Source organism: Triticum dicoccoides, chromosome 5B (assembly GCF_002162155.2).
Source record: "Triticum dicoccoides isolate Atlit2015 ecotype Zavitan chromosome 5B, WEW_v2.0, whole genome shotgun sequence".
Classification (NCBI taxonomy): domain Eukaryota; kingdom Viridiplantae; phylum Streptophyta; class Magnoliopsida; order Poales; family Poaceae; genus Triticum; species Triticum dicoccoides.
In genome coordinates this window covers 416,405,543-416,429,900 of record NC_041389.1, presented here as the reverse complement: position 1 = coordinate 416,429,900, position 24,358 = coordinate 416,405,543, and the positions used below count along the sequence as shown (strand labels likewise).

The 24,358-nt window shown below is 43.2% G+C and overlaps 1 protein-coding gene across 1 annotated transcript; it reads right to left on the bottom strand.

The window, feature by feature from the left end:
• On the bottom strand, positions 1–5,761 carry LOC119309700 (Golgi SNAP receptor complex member 1-1-like). Its single transcript, XM_037585650.1, has 5 exons — positions 5,514–5,761; positions 4,211–4,438; positions 3,823–3,984; positions 330–443; positions 1–239 (listed from the first exon to the last, which is right to left on the bottom strand). Exons 1-5 carry the CDS (start codon positions 5,547–5,549, stop codon positions 126–128), a joined length of 654 nt encoding a protein of 217 aa, XP_037441547.1. The 5' UTR covers positions 5,550–5,761; the 3' UTR covers positions 1–125.
• Between the last annotated feature and the right edge of the window lie 18,597 nt (positions 5,762–24,358).

The following is a 24,358-nucleotide window of genomic DNA, read 5'->3' as shown; positions in this document are numbered from 1 at the left end:
GATGTGAAAAAGTAATATAGCATTGAATCAATATTGTACAAACACCAATCATATAATTATCTGTACCGGCACTGTGATCCAAACTTACAACACTATGACGCCTTTTCGCTGCGGCCAACATCCTACTACTTTGACAACCAGTAGATGAACATAAGAAACGCGCACACGGACGCCACGAGCGAAAGAATTATCGTGTCCATCGATTTCTTTCTTCTGATCGACGCGAGGATGTGGTTAATCTGCAGATTCATTGAAGAAAAGTGTGAGGCACACACAGCCTAAGAGCACGATTTTCCCTTGCTCACAAGGCTATACGATGCGATACATACCGTGGGGATCCGGCTGCTGACGTTGCTTATTTTGGTAGTAATGCCACCAAACGTTGAACGCTGAGACATGAGAGCGCCCAGTGTTGCTTGAGCTTGTGATATCACAGTATCCACCTAAATATGGAAAAAGTAAGGGTTCAGCAAAGCTTGGTCAATTCTAGATTTTGCTACAAAAAGTATCACAACAAAAAGTCAGCAAATCAACACACCTTTGGTTTTCATGGCTTACCAGCCATCTATACTAGTAGAATTTTCTAAAATTAACAAACTAGTTGGTTAAAGTTTGAGGAAGCTAGAGGTAGCTCAGGCTAACTAGCTATGGCAGTGGACACAGATGCGTCTATCAATTTAATAAAAATATTCTCCAGCCAGCCAGCAGCCCCTTTAGCATGAAAACACATGTAATAATGCACCCCGTGATCCGTACAGTTGACAGACAGCAAGCAGCAAATACACTGACTGCATGATGTACGCCGAATCCAATCTACGAATTTCAGAGGAACGGCAACTTGCAAGCTTAATAGGCCAACAAATTCTTCAAATGCTCTTTATTGTGCAGCAATAGTTCCCATGATAATATAAGACTTAGCAAAGGCAATGGATCATATTTGGGAATTCCATATTTGTAGTGCAAATCCCATTCGTAGCCTGACTGCCTGAGTGAACAAAACAGGCATGCTTTCACTGTCTTTCTACTTTCTAAGCTACTCCCTCCGTTTCTAAATATAAGATCTTATAGAGATTTCAATACAGACTACATACGGATGTATATAGACATATTTTGGAGGGTAGATTCACTCATTTTGCTCCATATGTAGTCCGTAGTGGAATCCCTAAAAGGTCATATATTTAGGAACAGAGGGAGTACATAGGTTTGTTTGGACATGCAACTATTGATGATGGCCAGAAATGCAAAGACGGCTACGGTGGTTTTGTTCTCGAATTCTCAGTATAAGGACTGTTCTCTAGTGTCTGCATTCATAATTGTAGTTACTGCTTTGTCTAGAAGGTGATTAGTGAAAAAATTAAGCACTGTTGTAGATCGTCTGTAGATAAGAATAGACTTCCTGTGCTGCTGAAATGGTCAGAACATCCTTTTCACAGGTCCAACCTGTGGCTTACTGGTCAAGGGAATAACCCTTAATTTCTCATGTCCATACATAAGAAAATGACAGCCGAGAAAGTTACATTTAAGAAGGGACTGTCAGCTTTTAAGCCAGCAGCTTCTATTTGCAAGTTGTGGTCCAATACCTGCATCGGTTATCTCCTCAGAGCATCTCCAATAGCTTTTATGTTAATTTGTTTGCATGTTTATCCATGTTATCAACACATGGCCATCAACCAACAAGCTATCATAGAACCATTCCAATAGTGTATCGAGTTATCCAATAGAAATGAGATAATAAATAAGGTCGCTCTCTTTGCACCTTGGAGCTTGTGCAAAGGTTGTTGGTTCAAGTTCATACAACTTTGCTCTCTCCCCTCATTTATTCTCTGCCACAATCACATATCCTATGCGGCAAAATTTACCAATAACTATCATATAACCATTAAAGATGCCCTCACACAAACAGCATGTGGTCTTTGCTAAAAGCTGCACCTAGGTACTATTCCTCTTTACAGCTTCCAACATAAGCATGCAAACAATGTCACTTTCTATGTTCCATTCCACTTATATTTCATGCTTCGATGGGAACTAGGCCATAACTCCTGAGTACTGAACTAATGCCCTCATGCCATTATATGTTCCCACGCAACAATGACTACCAGAAAACCCATAACAGGGAGCTTTAAAGGCTTAAATTTTTCATATTTGTTCAATTGCAGTTTTCAATGATGGCGACACTGATGACTTTCCGATTAGAATAGGCCTGCACCAAGGGTCAGCTTTTGAGCCCTTATCTTTTTGCTTTGGTGATGGATGAGGTTACAAGAGATACAAGGAGAGCAGACTAAGGCATAGCCTAGTGGTGGGAAGGGGCTGATGCCTTCCCACCCACCCAGGTTCAAGGCATGGTACTTGCAATTTGAGTTTGTTGCACCAATTATACTGTAGGGGCCTCCCTTACAGTCTTTCTGTCAAATAAAAAAAGAGATACAAGGAGATAACCCATGGTGTATGCTCTTTGCGGATGATGTGGCGCTAGTCGACGATAGGTGGACGGTGGTTAATAGAAAGTTAGAGCTGGCTTCAGACTAGTAGGCACGAGGCGGAGGGAAGGAGGTTAGCCTTGGTGGGCAAGTGATACCTCAGAAGGAGACCTTTCGATATCTGGGGTCAATGCTGCAAAAGGATGGTGATATCATGAAGATGTGAGCCACTGAACCAAAGCTGGATGGATGAAGTGGCGCCAAGCTTTTGGCGTCCTCTGTGATAAGAGAGTGCCACAAAAGCCAAAGGCAGGTTATATAGGACGGCGATTCGACCGATGTTATATGGAGCTGGATGTTGGCCAACTAAAAGGCGACATGCCCAACAGTTAGGTGTAGCAGAGATGTGCATGTTGAGATGTATATGTCGCCACACAAGAAAGGATCGGGTCCAGAATGAGGATATGCATGATAGAGTTGGAGTAGCACCGATTGAAGAGAAGCTTGTCCAACATCGTTTGAGATGGTTTGGGCATATACAGTGCAGGCCTCCAGAAGCGCCAATGCATAGTGGACGGTTAAACTGTGCTGATAATGTCAAGAGAGGTCGGGGTAGACCAAACTTGACATGGGAGGAGTCCGTTAAGAGAGATCCTAAGCACTGGAATATCATCAAAGAACTAGCCATGGACAGGGCTGCATCGAAGTCAGCTATCCACGTGCCATAACCATGAGTTGGTTTTGAGATCTTATGGGTTTCAACTCTAGCCTACCCCAACTTGTTTGGGACTAAAAGGCTTTGTTGTTGTTATTGTTGTTCTTGTTGCAGTTTTTAATGAAACATAGATTTCTAAACAAGCAATTTCACAAGCATGTAGGTTGAAATTCAAGAAGTTTTGCTCAAACTGAAATAGACGCGCACATGCAATTATTAGCATGCACTATAATCAAGTCAGATGTAATAAATGGGCCTTTGTGAAATTCCTGAACCTCATTGAGTACAAAACATATTAATAACAAGCAAGAACAGTAAAATTATGCAGCACATGCCATAGGGAAGCCAAAAATAAAAGCGACATGGTTCCCTTATTTTATGTGGCAGGTAGTGTTCAGTAAGAAAATAAATATTTGTTAAAAATACACCAGAAAGGTGAATTTAATTCATTTGTTTGCCCTGACAGAATTAAATTATCTCCTAACAAGAAAGGTGAGTGAGGCTCCTTCAATTAGAAATGCTTGAGAATTCATGTTAGTAACACAATGCAACTCCATTCATGCATGAAAGCTGTTATCCTGGGTTTGTTTGTATGACTAATATGATACTACCTAATAGAGCAAACAATAAATTGATGCAAATTTCAGAAATCAATACAGGTGTTCCTAAAAAGCAGGACAATCCTACCTGTCCGGAATTCCTGTTGATTGCAGCTTGTTCTCTAAGAAGAGCTTGTTCTGAGTCTCCAGACTCTTCCACGTCAAACTTTGCTCTGTCAAAGTCTCTCAAGTCAAGGAGGGAAGCATGCTGTTGCTTCACTCTGAGACTAGATCGAAGCCGATAGAATTCCTGTATTGAATTGTTGGGTTAGCAACTTTTCGGAATTATGAGAGAAGTCTAGCTATTCTATATGCAGTGTCCAAATTTCAAAGCGTATTGCTCCACAGCAAACTTTATAATTCATGGTTATTATGACTGGGGAGAAATTAATAGAAACCTTGATTTTACATTGTTGCTAAACAAACTGTAATTATGAAGAATGTGATTACTTAGTGTAAGAGGGATTTATTGGAACCTGTGTAAGGTCTTGCAAAATCTCCATATGACGGGTCAATGTATGAGATAGAACTTCCGAGCCTCCTGATGATACCCAGGTTTGCATTTGAGAATTTACTTGCTGAAGTTGCTTTAGTGATCTTTCTATATCAGTCTCGATATCATTCTCTGAACCATCTGATTTCATAGAAACCAATTTACGGTATGCAATCATTTGGTCGTCTAACTGAGCTTCCAACCTCCTCGCCTACAAGCAGAAATTGTACAGTAACAACTTTAGCCATACACAGACGTACACCAAATACCATCTATCAGCCTACTCATAGCTTCATGAAACCATAAGGCCATCTTCAACGCAAGTCGCTTATGCAGGTGCTTAGGGAAATAAAAAAGATATCATAAAATTAAAAAAAGCATCCGATAGTTTATAGACGATAACCTGTAGGCGCTAATAAAATCGTCCAGTGCAGCATCGTTTTATCCCGCGGCAAAAAAGGCCCAAGCGTCCGATTCATTTTCTTGCGTCGACGCTTCACCTGACGCCTGGAATCCGCCAGGAATCGATGACCTAACTGCCAATCGACAAGGATATCCATCCTGGCGCCTCTCTGTTAGCGCCCACGTTGGGCATGCTCTAATGCAGCAGTCGTATTCAGAAGTGACATCGTTACAGAAAATAAGTTGGCATGGCACCTTCTTGTAGCCTAGCAAAGGATGGGTTCAGCCATAGACTCGTACCGTACCGTCCAAACACACTAACCATAAGCACCTAACTCTCATGAACAAGACTAACACCGCATTACATTACTAGATACTCCATAAGCACGATTACACAATCGAACCAACAAAAGCATCAGATGCAGAAGGGACAGTTTGGTAGGACCAAAACTCTAGTCAGTTGCACACTGGATTAGTGTCACATTGCTCCAAGCCCACCCATGTTAGTCAAAGAAATGGGTCGCGGAGGAGCAAAGGTATACCTGCAGGCTGCAGCACAGTTTTTAGAACATGGCCACTACGAAACTAAGTCTTGGTGTCATGGAAACTCTACAATTTCAGACGATGAAGAAAGACGCATTTCGCTCCACAGAGACAGACTACGGATTCGACGAGCGAGGCGCTCCAATTTCACATGGGTCGCCTCTAATGAATTCAGCGGCCAGTGGGGGAGAATCGTCGGTGCGAGTACCACAGCGGCAGCGCAGTACCGCAGGCGCCGGCCAGGGTCAGATCTCGGGCGAACGGACGCCGGCGAGAGGTTCCAGGGACCGAGAGAGAGAGACAGAGAGAGCGAGGCGGGGATCCGGGGAGCGGGTACTCACCTGCTTGCGAAGGGCGTCCCACGACGACGCCTCCATGGCTCCGAGCTCCTCGGCGGCGCCGTCCTAGTGATCCGCCGGGAGATCTCGGCGGGAGGCGCGGCTGGATCTCGCGCGCGTGCGGCGAGCGAATCAGTGGGAGAGGGTTGGAAGGGGGTGGGTTGCCCGATGCATTGGAGAGGGAGAGGGAGAAGCGTCAGGTCGGGGGCACCGTGGTGGTCAACTGGTCGGGTGAGGCTCGGTGGCACGGTGCAGCCACCAATCCGGGGGCCCCCTTAATCGAGAAAGCCACGACAGCATAGTGCACAATTTTGCATTTTTGGTCTACCAAACTTCTAGTATTTTTTATTAAAAAAACCAACTTCTTTTTGCATGGAGCTACCAAACTGCCAGGCCCCACTTGATCGCAGAATTCTAAAAACACGGAAATAGAAAAAAATATATGAATGAAATGCCATGTTCATCTCGATAGCGAAAAATTCTAAGAATTATAATCTTCCAAAATTTCTATGAAAATCCTTTGAATCAAAGGAGCCCGATTACATCCATCGATATTCTGTGAATAGGTACCATTGTGAGATACTAAAAATTTTGTTGGTAACTATCTAAGATGTGTTCGGTTGGTGTCAATGAGATGAAATAGTTTTAGATATTGGACTCATCTTGGTGTCTGATGTTAGAAAATAATGGGCTTGACCCATTAACAATTTCTGAAATCTCAAAGTGGCCCATGTGTAAAATAACAAGTGGTGGCTCCAAAGTTAGTCTCACCCCGAGACATGTGAGACCACTCTATATAGTGGGTTCGTTTGCCCGCTTGGCTCGGGTGGCGCGCGCACGCGACATGTGCACGAATGGTCCGCCGAAATCCGGTCGGTCGCTTTGTAGGGGCGTGGTTTCCTTTTGTTATTTCATTATTTTTAGTCTTGTCACACATGTTAATTATTTCTTGTTCGGTAAGTATACAGCTTAGAATCCAAGTCGGTTTGAGATCATGATCGCGACATGATACCGCCTCCGGTCCTATTATATATACCGCTATTGGCCACGGCCAAAGACACATCAAAAACACCTAGGCTTTACCTCATCTCACAACTTGCGCCGCTCCCATAGCCTACTCCACCTGAACTTCGGCGTGAATCGGCGTGCGGAGAGCAGGTCTCCGGAACTATTCGTTATTGCGATCCTGCACCGGGAGATGATGAAATAGGTTTTTGGGAAGCGTTGTGCGCGGCTGCTCAAGTTCGTCATCACGGTCGTCTTCCGTCCAAGTCGGGCGGTGCTACTTATTGTCATCTCCATCGCCATCATCAACTGATTACCGCCAGCATCATCAACAACAACGTCGCGGATTGTCGCCAACATCGTCATCAACAATGTCGCTCCTGCATCAGCTAATGAATAGTACGTCCATCATGATATGTTCATTTCTACATCCGTAGATGTTGTTTCATGTGTGATGTTATTGTGCATGTTCTCTTGTTCATCTAGTATGCTAGACTGTTGCATGCTATTTTCTCTTATAGACACTAGTAAATGACATGCAACGCACATTAATATTTAGGCAATATATTATTTGCACGTGAATATTAGGTATGCTATTATTTCTTTGTTAATTTTTGTGATTATACGTGCAATGCACATTAATTTGGAAGTATATTAAGTGCATTGGGATATTGTAGGATATTATTTGCGTGTTATTGTTTGATTAGCACTATATTTGGCATGAAATTAACTGCACGCTAAACGTGTTGAGCGCTCGACATTGAAGCAGTCTAGGTCGTTGGATTGACATGATTGTTGGAAATATGTCCTAGAGGCAATAATAAATTAGTTATTATTATTATATTTCCTTGTTCATGATAATCATTTATTATCCATACTATAATTGTATTGATAGGAAACTCAGATACATGTGTGGGTACATAGACAACACCATGTCCCTATTAAGCCTCTACTTGACTAGCTCGTTGATCAATAGATGGTTACGGTTTCCTGACCATGGACATTGGATGTCGTTGATAACGTGATCACATCATTAGGAGAATGATGTGATGGACAAGACCCAATCCTAAGCCTAGCACAAAGATCGTGTAGTTCGTATGCTAAAGCTTTTCTAATGTCAAGTATCATTTCCTTAGACCATGAGATTGTGCAACTCCCGGATACCGTATAAATGCTTTGGGTGTACCAAACGTCACAACGTAACTGGGTGGCTATAAAGGTACACTACGGGTATCTCCGAAAGTGTTTGTTGGGTTGGCACGAATTGACACTGGGATTTGTCACTCCATGTGACGGAGCGGTATCTCTGGGCCCACTCGGTAGGGCAAAAGTAGAAATCAAGAAGGAGTATCAATTGTTGATGGTTAGTGAAACCACTAGTTTCAAGAAGGGCAAGGGCAAGAAGGGATACTTCATGAAACGACAAATCAGCTGCTGCTCTAGTGAAGAAACCCAAGGTTGAACCCAAACCCGAGACTAAGTGCTTTTGTAATAAAGGGAACAACCACTGGAGCAGAATTACCCTAGATACTTGGTAGATGAGAAGGCTGGCAAGATCGATAGAAGTGTATTGGATATACATTATGTTAATGTGTACTTTACTAGTACTCCTAGTAGCACCAGGGTATTAGATACCGGTTCGGTTGCTAAGTGTTAGTAACTCGAAATAAAAGCTACGGAATAAACGGAGACTAGCTAAAGGTGAGCTGACGATATATGTTGGAAGTGTTTCCAAGGTTGATGTGATCAAGCATCGCACGCTCTCTCTACCATCGAGATTGGTGTTAAACCTAAATAATTGTTATTTGGTGTTTGCGTTGAGCATAGACATGATTGGATTATGTCTATCGCAATATAGTTATTCATTTAAGGAGAATAATGGTTACTTTGTTTATTTGAATAATACCTTCAATGGCCTTGCACCTAAAATGAATGGTTTATTGAATCTCGGTCGTAGTGATACACATGTTCATGCTAAAAGATATAAGATAGTAATGATAGTACCACCTACTTGTGGCACTACCATGTAAGTCATATTGGTATAAAACGCATGAAGAAGCTCCATGTTGATGGATCTTTGGACTCACTCGTTTTGAAAAGTTTGAGACATGCGAACCATGTCTATTGGTGTATATGCATGAAGAAACTCCTTGCAAATGGACCGTTTGGACTCACTTGATTCTGAATCACTTGAGACATGCAAATCATACCACATGGGCAAGATGACTGAAAGCCTCGTTTTCAGTAAAATGGAACAAGAAAGCAACTTGTTGGAAGTAATACATTTTGATGTGTGCAGTCCAATGAGTGCTGAGGCACGCAATGGATATCGTTATGTTCTTACTTCACGGATGATTTGAGTAGATATTGAGTATATTTACTTGATGAAACACAAGTCTGAATTATTGAATGGTTCAAGTAATTTCAGAGTGAAGTTGAAGATCATCGTGACAAGAGGATAAAATGTCTATGATATGATCATAGAGATGAGTATCTGAGTTACGAGCTTTGGCACGCAATTAAGACATTGTGAAAATTGTTTCACAATTAATACCGCCTCGAACACCATAGTGTGATGGTGTGTCCAAACATCATAGTTGCACCCTATTGGATATGGTGCATACCATGGTGTCTCTTATCGAATTACCACTATCGTTCATGGGTTAGGCATTAGAGACAATCGCACTCACTTTAATAGGGCACCACGTAATTCCGTTGAGACGGCACCGTTTAAACTATGGTTTGGAGAAACCTAAGTTGTCGTTTCTTAAAAGATTGGGGTTGCGACGCTTATGTGAAAAGTTTCAGGTTGATAAGCTCGAACCCAAAGCGGATAAAATGCATCTTCATAGGACACCCAAAACAGTTGGGTATACCTCCTAATTCAGATCCGAAAGCAATAGGGATTGTTTCTTGAATCAGGTCCTTTCTCAAGGAAAATTTTGTCTCGAAAGAATTGAGTGGGAGGATGCTGGAGACTTGATGAGGTTATTGAACCGTCACTTCAACTAGTGTGTAGCAGGGCACATGAATTTGTTCCTGTGGCGCCTACACCAATTGAAGTAGAAGCTTATGATAGTGATCATGAAGTTTCGGATCAAGTCACTACCGTACCTCGTAGGGTGACAAGGATGCGTACTACTTCAGAGTGGTACAGTAATCCTGTCTTGAAGGTCATGTTGCTAGACAACAATGAACCTACGAGCTATGGAGAAGCGATGGTGGGCCCATATTCCGACAAATGGTTAGAAGCCATGAAATCCGAGATAGGATCCATGTATCAGAACAAAGCATGGACTTTGGTGGACTTGCCCGATGATCGGCAAGCCATTGAGATAAATGGATCTTTAAGAAGAAGACGGACGTGGATGGTAATGTCACCGTCTATGAAGCTCGACTTGTGGCGAAGAGTTTTTCACAAGTTCAAGGAGTTGACTACGATGAGATTTTCTCATCCGTAGCGATGCTTAAGTCCGTCGGAATCATGTTAGCATTAGCTGCATTTATGAAATCTAGCAGATGGATGTCAAAACGAGTTTCCTTACCAGTTTTCGTAAAGAAAGGTTGTATGTGATACAATCAGAAAGGTTTTGTCGATCCTAAGGATGCTAAAAGGTATGCTAGCTCCAGCGATCCTTCCATGGACTGGAGTAAGCATCTCGGAGTTGGAATATACACTTTGATAAGATGATCAAAGATTTTGGGTTTATACAAAGTTTATGAGAAACTTGTATTTCCAAAGAAGTGAGTGGGAGCACTATAGAATTTCTGATGAGTATATGTTGTTGACATATTGTTGATCAGAAATGATGTAGAGTTTCTGGAAAGCATATAGGGTTATTTGAAAAGTGTTTTTCAAGAGAAAACTTGGATTAGGCTGCTTGAACATTGAGCATCAAGATCTATGAGGATAGATCAAAAAACGCTAAATGGTACTTTCAAATGAGCACATACCTTGACATGATCTTGAAGGTCTTCAAGATGGATCGGTCAAAGAAGGAGTTCTTGCCTGAGTTGTAAGGTACAAAGTTAAGACTTAAAGCTCGACCATGGCAGAAAAGAGAGAAAAGACGAAGGTCGTCCCCTATGCTTTAGACGTAGGCTCTACAGTATGCTATGCTGTGTACCGCACCTGATGTGTGCCTTGCTACATATCTGGCAAGAGGGTACAAAGGTGATCAAGGAGTGGATCACCAGATAGCGGTCAAAATTATCCTTAGAGGAATAAGGATATGTTTCTCGGTTATGGAGGTGATAAAGAGTTCGGCGTAAAGAGTTGCATCAATGCAAGCTTTAACACCTATCCGAATGACTCTGAGTAGCAAACCTGATACGTATAGTGGAGCGACCATTTGGAATAGCTCCAAGTGGAGCGTGGAAGCAGCATTTACAATATGACCTAGAGATTTGCGAAGTACATACGGATCTGAATGTTGCAGACCCGTTGACTAAAACCTCTCTCACAAGCAAAACATGATCAAACCCCAGAACTCATTGAGTCTTAATCACATGATGATGTGAACTAGTTTAGTGACACTAGTAAACTCTTTGGATGTTGGTCACATGGCGATGTGACCTGTGAGTGTTAATCACATGGCGATGTGAACTAGATTATTGACTCTAGTGCAAGTGGGGGACTGTTGGAAATATGCCCTAGAGGCAATAATAAATTAGTTATTATTTTTATATTTCCTTGTTCATGATAATCGTTTATTATCTATGCTATAATTGTATTGATAGGAAACTCAGATACATGTGTGGGTACATAGACAACACCATGTCCCTAGTAAGCCTCTAGTTGACTAGCTCGTTGATCAATAGATGGTTACGGTTTCCTGACCATGGACATTGGATGTCATTGATAACGGGATCACATCATTAGGAGAATGATGTGATGGACAAGACCCAATCCTAAGCCTAGCACAAAGATCGTGTAGTTCGTATGCTAAAGCTTTTCTAATGTCAAGTATCATTTCCTTAGACCATGAGATTGTGCAACTCCCGGATACCGTAGGAATGCTTTGGGTGTACCAAACGTCACAACGTAACTGGGTGGCTATAAAGGTACACTACGGGTTTCTCCGAAAGTGTCTGTTGGGTTGGCACGAATCGAGACTAGGATTTGTCACTCCGTGTGACGGAGAGGTATCTCTGGGCCCACTCGGTAGGACATCATCATAATGTGCACAATGTGACCAAGGGGTTGATCACGGGATGATGTGTTACGGAACGAGTAAAGAGACTTGCCGGTAATGAGATTGAACAAGGTATCGGGATACCGACGATCGAATCTTGGGCAAGTACAATACCGCTAGACAAAGGGAATTGAATACGGGATTGATTGAATCCTCGACATCATGGTTCATCCGATGAGATCATCTTGGAACATGTGGGAACCAACATGGGTATCCATATCCCGCTGTTGGTTATTGGCCAGAGAGTTGTCTCGGTCATGTCTACGTGTCTCCCGAACCCGTAGGGTCTACACACTTAAGGTTCGATGACGCTAGGGTTATAGGGAATAGATGTACGCGGTTACCGAATGTTGTTCGGAGTCCCGGATGAGATCCCGAACATCACGAGGAGTTCTGGAATGATCCGGAGGTAAAGATTTATATATGGGAAGTCCTGTTTTGGTCACCGGAAAAGTTTCGGGTGCTATCAGTAACGTACCGGGACCACCGGGAGGGTCCCGGGGGTCCACCACGTGGGGCCACCAGCCCCAGAGGGCTGCATGGGCCAAGTGTGGGAGGGGACCAGCCCCAGGTGGGCTGGTGCACCCCCCCCCCACCAGGGCCCAAGGCGCCTAGGGTTTGGGGAGGGGGCGCCTCCACCTTTCTTGGGGGGCAAGTTTCCCCCTCTTCCCCCCTTGGCCGCACCCTAGATGGGTTTTGGGGCTGCCGCCACCCCTAGGGAGGGAACCCTAGATGGGGGCGCAGCCCCTCCCCTTCCCCTATATACACTTGAGGTATTGGGGGCTGCAAACACATGAGAACCTCTCCCTCTTGGCGCAGCCCTACCTCTCTCCCTCCTCATCTCTTGCGGTGCTTGGCGAAGCCCTGCTGGAATACCACGCTCCTCCATCACCACCACGCCGTTGTGCTGCTGCTGGATGGAGTCTTCCCCAACCTCTCCCTCTCTCCTTGCTGGATCAAGGCACGGGAGACGTCACTGGGCTGCACGTGTGTTGAACGCGGAGGTGCCGTCCGTTCGGCACTAGGATCTCCGGTGATTTGGATAACGACGAGTACGACTCCCTCAACCCCGTTCTCTTGAACGCTTCCGCTTAGCGGTCTACAAGGGTATGTAGATGCACTCTCCTTCCCCTCGTTGCTAGATTACTCCATAGATTGATCTTGGTGATGCGTAGAAATTTTTTGATTTCTGCTACGTTCCCCAACAGTGGCATCATGAGCTAGGTCTATGCGTAGTTTCTATGCACGAGTAGAACACAAGTTGTTGTGGGCGTTGATTTTGTTCAATATGCTTACCGTTACTAGTCCAATCTTGTTTCGACGGTATTGTGGGATGAAGCGGCCCGGACCGACCTTACACGTACACTTACGTGAGACAGGTTCCACCGACTGACATGCACTTGTTGCATAAGGTGGCTAGCGGGTGCCAGTCTCTCCCACTTTAGTCGGATCGGATTCGATGAAAAGGGTCCTTATGAAGGGTAAATAGCAATTGGCATATCACGTTGTGGTTTTTGCGTAGGTAAGAAACGTTCTTGCTAGAAACCCATAGCAGCCACGTAAAACATGCAAACAACAATTAGAGGATGTCTAACTTGTTTTTGCAGGGTATGCTATGTGATGTGATATGGCCAAAAGAATGTGATGAATGATATGTGATGTATGAGATTGATCATGTTCTTGTAATAGGAATCACGACTTGCATGTCGATGAGTATGACAACCGACAGGAGCCATAGGAGTTGTCTTAATTTATTGTATGACTTGCGTGTCATTGAACAACGCCATGTAATTACTTTACTTTATTGCTAAACCGTTAGCCATAGTAGTAGAAGTAATAGTTGGCAAGACAACTTCAAGGAGACACGATGATGGAGATCATGATGATGGAGATCATGGTGTCATGCCGGTGACGATGATGATCATGGAGCCCCGAAGATGGAGATCAAAAGGAGCAAAATGATATTGGCCATATCATGTCACTTTTTGATTGAATGTGATGTTTATCATGTTTATGCATCTTGTTTGCTTAGAACGACAGTAGTAAATAAGATGATCCCTCATTAAAATTTCAAGAAAGTGTTCCCCTTAACTGTGCACCGTTGCGAAAGTTCGTTGTTTCGAAGCACCACGTGATGATCGGGTGTGATAGATTCTAACGTTCACATACAACAGGTGTAAGCCAGATTTACACACACGAAACACTTAGGTTGACTTGACGAGCCTAGCATGTACAGACATGGCCTCGGAACACAAGAGACCAAAAGTTCGAGCATGAGTCGTATGGTAGATACGATCAACATGAAGATGTTCACCGATGATGACTAGTCCGTCTCACGTGATGAACGGACACGGCCTAGTCGACTCGGATCGTGTAATCACTTAGATGACTAGAGGGATGTCTATCTAAGTGGGAGTTCATAAGATGAACTTAATTATCCTGAACATAGTCAAAAGTTTTTGCAAATTATGTCATAGCTCGCGCTTTAGTTCTACTATTTTAGATACGTTCCTAGAGAAAATTTAGTTGAAAGTTGATAGTAGCAATTATGCGGACTAGGTCCGTAAACTGAGGATTGTCCTCGTTGCTACGCATAAGGCTTATGTCCTTAATGCACCGCTCGGTGTGCTGAACCTCGAACGTCGTCTGTGGATGTTGCGAACATCTGACATACACGTTTTGATGACTACATGATAGTTCAGTGCGTCATGTTAAACGGTTTAGAATTGAGGCACCGAAGACGATTTCGAAACATCGCGAAACATATGAGATGTTTTGAGGGCTGAAATTGGGATTTCAGGCTCGTGCCCACGTCAAGAGGTATGAGACCTCCGACGAGTTTCTTAGCCTACAAACTAAGGGAGAAAAGCTCAATCATTGAGCTTGTACTCAGATTGTCTGGGTACAACAATCACTTGAATCGAGTGGGAGTTAATCTTCCAGATGAGATAGTGATGTTTCTCCAAAGTCATTGCACCAAGCTACTAGAGCTTCATGATGAACTATAACATATCAGGGATAGATATGATGATCCTTGAAATATTCGCGATGTTCGACACCGCGAAAGTAGAAATCAAGCAGGAGCATCAATTGTTGATGGTTAGTGAAACCACTAGTTTCAAGAAGGGCAAGGGCAAGAAGGGATACTTCATGAAACGGCAAATCAGCTGCTGCTCTAGTGAAGAAACCCAAGGTTGAACCCAAACCCGAGACTAAGTGCTTTTGTAATAAAGGGAATAGCCACTGGAGCAGAATTACCCTAGATACTTGGTAGATGAGAAGGCTGGCAAGGTCGATAGAAGTGTATTGGATACACATTATGTTAATGTGTACTTTACTAGTACTCCTAGTAGCACCAGGGTATTAGATACCGGTTCGGTTGCTAAGTGTTAGTAACTCGAAATAAAAGCTACGGAATAAATGGAGACTAGCTAAAGGTGAGCTGACGATATGTGTTGGAAGTGTTTCCAAGGTTGATGTGATCAAGCATCGCACACTCTCTCTACCATCGAGATTGGTGTTAAACCTAAATAATTGTTATTTGGTGTTTGCGTTGAGCATAGACATGATTGGATTATGTCTATCGCAATACGGTTATTCATTTAAGGAGAATAATGGTTACTCTGTTTATTTGAATAATACCTTCAATGGTCTTGCACCTAAAATGAATGGTTTATTGAATCTCGATCGTAGTGATACACATGTTCATGCTAAAAGATATAAGATAGTAATGATAGTACCACCTACTTGTGGCACTACCATGTAAGTCATATTGGTATAAAACGCATGAAGAAGCTCCATGTTGATGGATCTTTGGACTCACTCGTTTTGAAAAGTTTGAGACATGCGAACCATGTCTATTGGTGTATATGCATGAAGAAACTCCATGCAAATGGACCGTTTGGACTCGCTTGATTTTGAATCACTTGAGACATGCAAATCATACCACATGGGAAAGATCACTGAAAGCCTCGTTTTCAGTAAAATGGAACAAGAAAGCAACTTGTTGGAAGTAATACATTTTGATGTGTGCAGTCCAATGAGTGCTGAGGCACGCAATGGATATCGTTATGTTCTTACTTCATGGATGATTTGAGTAGATACTGAGTATATTTACTTGATGAAACACAAGTCTGAATTATTGAATGGTTCAAGTAATTTCAGAGTGAAGTTGAAGATCATCGTGACAAGAGGATAAAATGTCTATGATATGATCATAGAGATGAGTATCTGAGTTATGAGCTTTGGCACGCAATTAAGACATTGTGGAAATTGTTTCACAATTAATACCGCCTCGAACACCATAGTGTGATGGTGTGTCCGAACATCATAGTTGCACCCTATTGGATATGGTGCATACCATGGTGTCTCTTATCGAATTACCACTATCGTTCATGGGTTAGGCATTAGAGACAACCGCACTCACTTTAATAGGGCACCACATAATTCCGTTGAGACGACACCATTTGAACTATGGTTTGGAGAAACCTAAGTTGTCGTTTCTTAAAAGATTGGGGCTGCGACGCTTATGTGAAAAGTTTCAGGTTGATAAGCTTGAACCCAAAGCGGATAAAATGCATCTTCATAGGACACCCAAAATAGTTGGGTATACCTCCTAATTCATATCCGAAAGCAATAGGGATTGTTTCTTGAATCGGGTCCTTTCTCGAGGAAAAGTTTGTCTCAGAAGAATTGAGTGGGAGGATGGTGGAGACTTGATGAGGTTATTGAACCATCACTTCAACTAGTGTGTAGCAGGGCACAAGAAGTTGTTCCTGTGGCGCCTACACCAATTGAAGTAGAAGCTTATGATAGTGATCATGAAGTTTCGGATCAAGTCACTACCGTACCTCGTAGGGTGACAAGGATGCGTACTACTTCAGAGTGGTACAGTAATCCTATCTTGAAGGTCATGTTGCTAGACAACAATGAACCTACGAGCTATGGAGAAGTGATGGCGGGCCCATATTCCGACAAATGGTTAGAAGCCATGAAATCTGAGATAGGATCCATGTATCAGAACAAAGCATGGACTTTGGTGGACTTGCCCGATGATCGGCAAGCCATTGAGATAAATGGATCTTTAAGAAGAAGACGGTCGTGGACGGTAATGTCACCGTCTATGAAGCTCGACTTGTGCCGAAGAGTTTTTCACAAGTTCAAGGAGTTGACTATGATGCGATTTTCTCATCCGTAGCGATGCTAAAGTTTGTCGGAATCATGTTAGCATTAGCTGCATTTATGAAATCTGGCAGATGGATGTCAAAACGAGTTTCCTTACTAATTTTCGTAGAGAAAGGTTGTATGTGATACAATCAGAAAGGTTTTGTCGATCCTAAGGATGCTAAAAGGTATGCTAGCTCCAGCGATCCTTCCATGGACTGGAGTAAGCATCTCGGAGTTGGAATATACACTTTGATAAGATGATCAAAGATTTTGGGTTTATACAAAGTTTATGAGAAACTTGTATTTCCAAAGAAGTGAGTGGGAGCACTATAGAATTTCTGATGAGTATATGTTGTTGGCATATTGTTGATCAGAAATGATGTAGAGTTTCTGGAAAGCATATAGGGTTATTTGAAAAGTGTTTTTCAAGGGAAAACCTGGATTAGGCTGCTTGAACATTGAGCATCATGATCTATGAGGATAGATCAAAAAACGCTAAATGGTACTTTCAAATGAGCACATACCTTGACATGATCTTGAAGGTGTTCAAGATGGATCGGTCAAAGAAGGAGTTCTTGCCTGAGTTGTAAGGTATGAAGTTAAGACTTAAAGCTCGACCACGGCAAAAAAGAGAGAAAGGACGAAGGTCGTCCCCTATGCTTTAGACGTAGGCTCTACAGTATGCTATGCTGTGTACCGCACCTGATGTGTGCCTTGCTACTAGGGCTGCAAACGAGTCGAGTTCGAGCGAGTTGGCCTAGGCTCAGCTCAACTCATACTAAAATTTGAGCGAGCTCAAAATGTGTGAAACTCAAGGTGGAGCTACAGAAAGTGGCTCATGCTTAGCTTGTAACGATCTCGAGTCGATCTCGAGCTAGTTTTGAGCTAAATAAGATGTTTTTGAAGGCAAGTTTTAAACCTAGATAGGCCACAACAAAACAAAAAAATCAGTATAAATTTGACTTTTTTTTCTCAAGTGAAGACTAGTATTTAATAACAAGAGATCATGGATAGAAGGCGACAAAGGTGCGCCAACTCTCAAGCTTTGACCAAAATAACAAGATATTGAACACATGGTTGGCCATGCGACGAGAATAAATTTTCTCCATGCTTAATTTCCATGTTTGCTAGTAGGTAAAGTGAAGAAAAGAAATCATATAAAGCATATATGGAAATGAATGATCCTAATTCTTGGAGATTGGTATGAAGGTTATTTAATATACTTATATGATATCGAGCTATCGAGCTAAAATCGAGCGAGCCAATGCTGGCTTAAGATCGGCTCGTTTCTCGATCGAGCTACATAAAGTGTTCATACCCAGCTCATTTCTTTTCGAGTCGATCTAGGGTCGAGCTAAAATACGAGTTGATCTCGAGCAGCTCACGAGCCTCGAGCTTTTCTTGCAGCCCTACTTGCTACATATCTGGCAAGAGGGTACAAAGGTGATCAAGGAGTGGATCACCAGATAGCGGTCAAAATTATCCTTAGAGGAATAAGGATATGTTTATCGGTTATGAAGGTGATAAAGAGTTCGGAGTAAAGAGTTGCGTCGATGCAAGCTTTAACACCTATGCGAATGACTCTGAGTAGCAAACCGGATACGTATAGTGGAGCGACCATTTGTAATAGCTCCAAGTGGAGCGTGGAGCAGCATTTACAATATGACCTAGAGATTTGCGAAGTACATACGAATCTGAATGTTGCAGACCCATTGACTAAAACCTCTCTCACAAGCAAAACATGATCAAACCCCAGAACTCATTGAGTCTTAATCACATGATGATGTGAACTAGTTTAGTGACACTAGTAAACTCTTTGGATGTTGGTCACATGGCGATGTGACCTGTGAGTGTTAATCACATGGCGATGTGAACTAGATTATTGACTGTAGTGCAAGTGGGAGACTGTTGGAAATATGCCCTAGAGGCAATAATAAATTAGTTATTATTATTATATTTCCTTGTTCATGATAATTGTTTATTATCCATGCTATAATTGTATTGATAGGAAACTCAGATACATGTGTGGGTACATAGACAACACCATGTCCCTAGTAAGCCTCTAGTTGAGTAGCCCGTTGATCAATAGATGGTTACGGTTTTCTGACCATGGACATTGGATGTCGTTGATAACGGGATCACATCATTAGGAGAATGATGTGATGGACAAGACCCAATCCTAAGCCTAGCACAAAGATCGTGTAGTTCGTATGCTAAAGCTTTTCTAATGTCAAGTATCATTTCCTTAGACCATGAGATTGTGCAACTCCCGGATACCGTAGGAATGCTTTGGGTGTACCAAACATCACAACGTAACTGGGTGGCTATAAAGGTACACTACGGGTATCTCCGAAAGTGTCTGTTGGGTTGGCACGAATCGAGACTGGGATTTGTCACTCCGTGTGACGGAGAGGTATCTCTGGGCCCACTCGGTAGGACATCATCGTAATGTGCACAATGTGACCAAGGGGTTGATCACGGGATGATGTGTTACGGAACGAGTAAAGAGACTTGCCGGTAACGAGATTGAACAAGGTATCGGGATACCGACGATCGAATCTCGGGCAAGTACAATACCACTAGACAAAGGGAATTGAATACGGGATTGATTGAATCCTCGACTTCGTGGTTCATCCGATGAGATCATCGTGGAACATGTGGGAACCAACATGGGTATCCAGATCCCGCTGTTGGTTATTGGCCAGAGAGTTGTCTCGGTCATGTCTACGTGTCTCCCGAACCCGTAGGGTCTACACACTTAAGGTTCGATGACGCTAGGGTTATAGGGAATAGATGTACGCGGTTACCGAATGTTGTTCAGAGTCCCGGATGAGATCCTGGACGTCACGAGGAGTTCCAGAATGATCCGGAGGTAAAGATTTATATATGGGAAGTCCTGTTTTGGTCACTGGAAAAGTTTCGGGTGCTATCGGTAACGTACCGGGACCACCGGGAGGGTCCCAGGGGTCCACCACGTGGGGCCACCAGCCCAGAGGGCTGCATGGGCCAAGTGTGGGAGGGGCCAGCCCTAGGTGCGCTGGTGCGCCCCCCCACCAGGGCCCAAGGCGCCTAGGGTTTGGGGAGGGGGCGCCTCCACCTTGCTTGGGGGGCAAGTTTCCCCCTCTTCCCCCCTTGGCCACACCCTAGATGGGTTTTGGGGATGCCGCCACCCCTAGGGAGGGAACCCTAGATGGGGGCGCAGCCCCTTCCCTTCCCCTATATATACTTGAGGTATTGGGGGCTGCAAACACATGAGAACCTCTCCCTCTTGGCGCAACCCTACCTCTCTCCCTCCTCATCTCTCGCGGTGCTTGGCGAAGCCCTGCTGGAATACCACGCTCCTCCATCACCACCACGCCGTTGTGTTGCTGCTGGACGGAGTCTTCCCCAACCTCTCCCTCTCTCCTTGCTGGATCAAGGCACGGGAGACGTCACCGGGCTGCACGTGTGTTGAACGCGGAGGTGCCGTCCATTTGGCACTAGGATCTTCGGTGATTTGGATCACGACGAGTACGACTCCCTCAACCCCGTTCTCTTGAACGCTTCCGCTTAGCTGTCTACAAGGGTATGTAGATGCACTCTCCTTCCCCTCGTTGCTAGATTACTCCATAGATTGATCTTGGTGATGCGTAGAAATTATTTGATTTCTGCTACGTTCCCCAACAATGATTTGATGGCCGAGATTAATTGGATCTGCCTCTTTGGGTCTTTTATTATTGGTATATAGATAAATTATCTATTGGAATTATCATGAATTTGCCTAATATTTCAACAATCCAAAAACCATGTAGACAATTTCCCGAGTTAGTTACGGCTGGATTGGTTGATGCATTGAGGATGAATAAAGTTCACCGATGTGAACTTTAAGAGGTGGTAGGTGAAGTCCACGCTCTGGCTTACTGCTGTGAAAGTTTTCCATGTTAGTGCTTGCATGCCAGAGGGAACTTCCGAGGAAGATCAGGGAAAGTTTCAGAAAGCCAATACTATATTTGTGGGATGCATTCTAAGTGTTCTCGTCGATCGTCTATGTGATGTGTATATGCACATACAAGATGGAAAGACACTGTGGGGTGCACTAAATGTTAAATTCGGTGTGACAAATGCAGATAGTGAACTGCATGTCATGGAGAGTTTCCACGACTACAAGATAGTGAATAACCATTCTGTGGTTGAACAAGCTCATGAGATATGATGCGTCCACTTTGCATCATGTGTACCTACTGTTATTTATGTTGTTTTGTTACATAATAATGCTTTTTGGAGTAATTCTAATGTCTTTTCTCTCATAATATGCAAGGTATGCACAAAGGGGGAGAATTCCGACAGCTGGAAAACTGGACCTGAAAAAGCTACGTCAGGCTACCTATTCTGCACAACTCTAAAAGAACTGAAACTTTATGAGGATTTTTTTATGGAATAAATAAGATTTTTTTGAGTCAATAAGTACCCGAGGGGGCCCACCAGGTGGGCACAACCCACCTGGACGCGCCAGGGAGCCCAGGCGCGCTAGGGAGCCCAGGCGCGCCCTGGTGGGTTGTGCTCACCCAGGCCCACTCCGGTGCCCCTCTTCTGGTATATAAGTCATTTTGACCTAGAAAAAAAAATAAGGAGAGGACTTTTGGGACGTAGCGCCGCCGTTTCGAGGCGGGACCTGGGCAGGAGCATTTTTGCCCTCCGGCGAAGCGATTCCGCCAAGGGAACTTCCCTCCCGGAGGGGAAAATCATCGTCATTATCATCACCAATAGCTCTCCCATCTTGGGGAGGGCTATCTTCATCAACATCTTCAACAACACCATCTCCTCTCAAACCCTAGTTCATCCCTTGTGTTCAATCTTTGTACCAGAACTATAGGTTGGTGCTTGTGGGTGACTAGTAGTGTTGATTACATCTTGTAGTTAATTACTATATGGTTTATTTGGTGGAAGATTATATGTTTAGATCCATTATGTCGGTTAATACCCCTCTGATCTTGAGCATGATTATCATTTGCGAGTAGTTACTTTTGTTCTTGAGGTCATGGGAGAAATCATGTTGCAAGTAATCATGTGAACTTGATATGTGTTCGATATTTTAATGATATGTATGTTGTGATTCCCTTAGTGGTGCCATGTGAACGTCGACTACATGACACTTCACCATATTTGGGCCTAAGGGAATGCACCGTGGAGTAGTTATTAGATGACGGGTTGTGAGAGTGACAGAAGCTTAAACCCTGGTTTATGCGGTATTCCGTAAGGGACCGATTGGATCCAAAAGTTTAATGCTATGGTTAGAATTTATTCATAATACTTTTCCCGTAGTTGCGGATGTTTGCGAGGGGGTTAATCATAAGTAGGAGGTTTGTTCAAGTAAGAACAACACCTAAGCACCGGTCCACCCACATACCAAATTATCAAAGTAGCGAACACGAATTAAGCCAACATGATGAAAGTGACTAGATGAAATTCCCGTGTACCCTCAAGAACACTTTGCTTATCATAAGAGACCATTTTGGCTTGTCCTTTGCCTCAAAAGGATTGGGCTACCTTGATGCACTTTTGTTACTACTATTGTTACTTGACCGTTACAAATTATCTTGCTATAAAACTACTCTGCTACTTAGTTAGCACTTGCAGACATTACCTTGCTGAAAACCACTTGTCATTTCCTTCTGCTCCTCGTTAGGTTCGACACTCTTACTTATCGAAAAGTCTACAATTAACCCCATATACTTGTGGGTCAACAAGATACAATGCATTGTGAAGGAATTGGAACTCCTTAAGTGTGTTCTACCTGATAAATTTGTGGTTAGATGCATGATTGCAAAGTTGCCTCCTTCATGGAGGATTTTCGCCACTACTCTAAAACATAAGAAACAGGAGATACCCGTTGAAAATCTGGTTGCATCTCTTGATGTTTAAGAGAAGCTCGGGATAGAAACACTACTGCGAAAGGAGGTGAGGTTCAGCCTATCGCCAATATGGTGCAGAGGTACCAACAAAACAAGAACAAAGGAAAGAACAAGCCTATTTTCAACAAGCCTGCCAAGACTACTACCTTCAAAAAGAAGCTGAACAATGCTGAGCTAGAGTGCTACGCATGTGGAAAGACCGACCACTTTTCCAAGGAAGCCTAGATCATGCAGAACGCGGAGCAAACAGGAGCTCTAAGACTATCAACATGGTGACCGCCAGCAATAATAATGGGTATGGTAATTTACCTATTGTTCTTTCAGTATTTCAATCATCTTCTTGGTGGATTGATTCGGGGTGCTAACGTCCATGTGTGTGCTGACGTCTCTTTGTTCACTTCTTATCAGGTCGCATGGGATTCTCCCGTCCTAATGGGGAATGGCTCGTATGCTTTTGTTCGTGGCATTGACACAGTGGATCTGAAGTTCACTTCAGGGAAAATCGTGCAGCTAAGAAACATGCAGCATGTCCCTACTATGAACAGGAATCTAGTTAGTGACTCCCTTCTATGTCAAGATGGGTTTAAGGTAGTTTTAGAGTCAAAAAAGTAATCGTGTTGAGATATGGACAATTTATAGGCAAAGGCTATGAGTGCGGAGGCGTGTTCGGCTTTGACCTTCCAAATTTTGCAGCAAGTTTGTAAACCAAACTTGTGCTAGTGTTAATGATGATGCAAGTGTTTGGTACTCTCATTTATGTCGCATTGATTTTGGTTTAATGTCTCGGCTATCCAATATGAGTTTAATTCTGAATTTCACCGTTGCCAAATGTTCCAAGTGTCGTAGTTGTGTGTAATCGAAGCAACCTCGAAAGCCTCACACGGCTGCCGAGGAGAGAAACTTGGCACCTCTAGAACTCATAATTCTAATCTATGTGAGATGAATGGTGTATTGACGAAAGGTGGAAAGAGATATATCATGATGTTGATTGATGATGCGACTAAATTTTGCTATGTTTATTTGTTGTAAAACTAAAGATGAAGATTTAGACTATTTTAAAATCTATAAAGCTGAAGTTGAAAATCAACTAGAGAAAAAGATCAAGCATCTTAGGTCGGATCGTGGTGGAGAGTATTTTCCCAAAATATTTGATAAATTTTGTGAGGAACATGATATTATTCACAAGAGGACGCCTCCCTATCCCCCCCAATCAAACGGGGTTGCCGAGAGGAAAAATTGCATGTTGACGGACTTGGTGAATGCCATGTTAGACACTACTGGTTTATCTAAGGCATGGTGGTGGAAGGCATTATTGACTTCGTGTTATGTCCTAAATAGAGTTCCTAGCAAGAACAAAGAGAAAACCCCTTATGAGGAGTGGGTTGGGACAAAACCATCACTTTCTTATTTGCGCACTTGGGGATGTTTGACAAAGGTCAATATTCCTATCCAAAACAAACACAAACTCTGACCAAAGACAGTGGATTGTGTCTTTCTAGGTTATGCTCGACAGAGCATTGCATATAGATTTTTAGTGTTAAATCTGAGGTACCTAATATGCAAGTTGATACTGCAATGGAATCTCAGGATG

What these genes read in the sequence shown, in the direction of transcription:
- LOC119309700 (XM_037585650.1), bottom strand. Translation starts at nt 5,549, where the DNA reads ATGGAGGCGTCGTCGTGGGACGCCCTTCGCAAGCAG. An exon ending in GGGACGCCCTTCGCAAGCAG is followed by an intron (nt 4,439 to 5,513) that starts GTGAGTACCCGC and finishes TTCTGCTTGTAG; the next exon opens with GCGAGGAGGTTGGAAGCTCA. An exon ending in TTTTGCAAGACCTTACACAG is followed by an intron (nt 3,985 to 4,210) that starts GTTCCAATAAAT and finishes AATTCAATACAG; the next exon opens with GAATTCTATCGGCTTCGATC.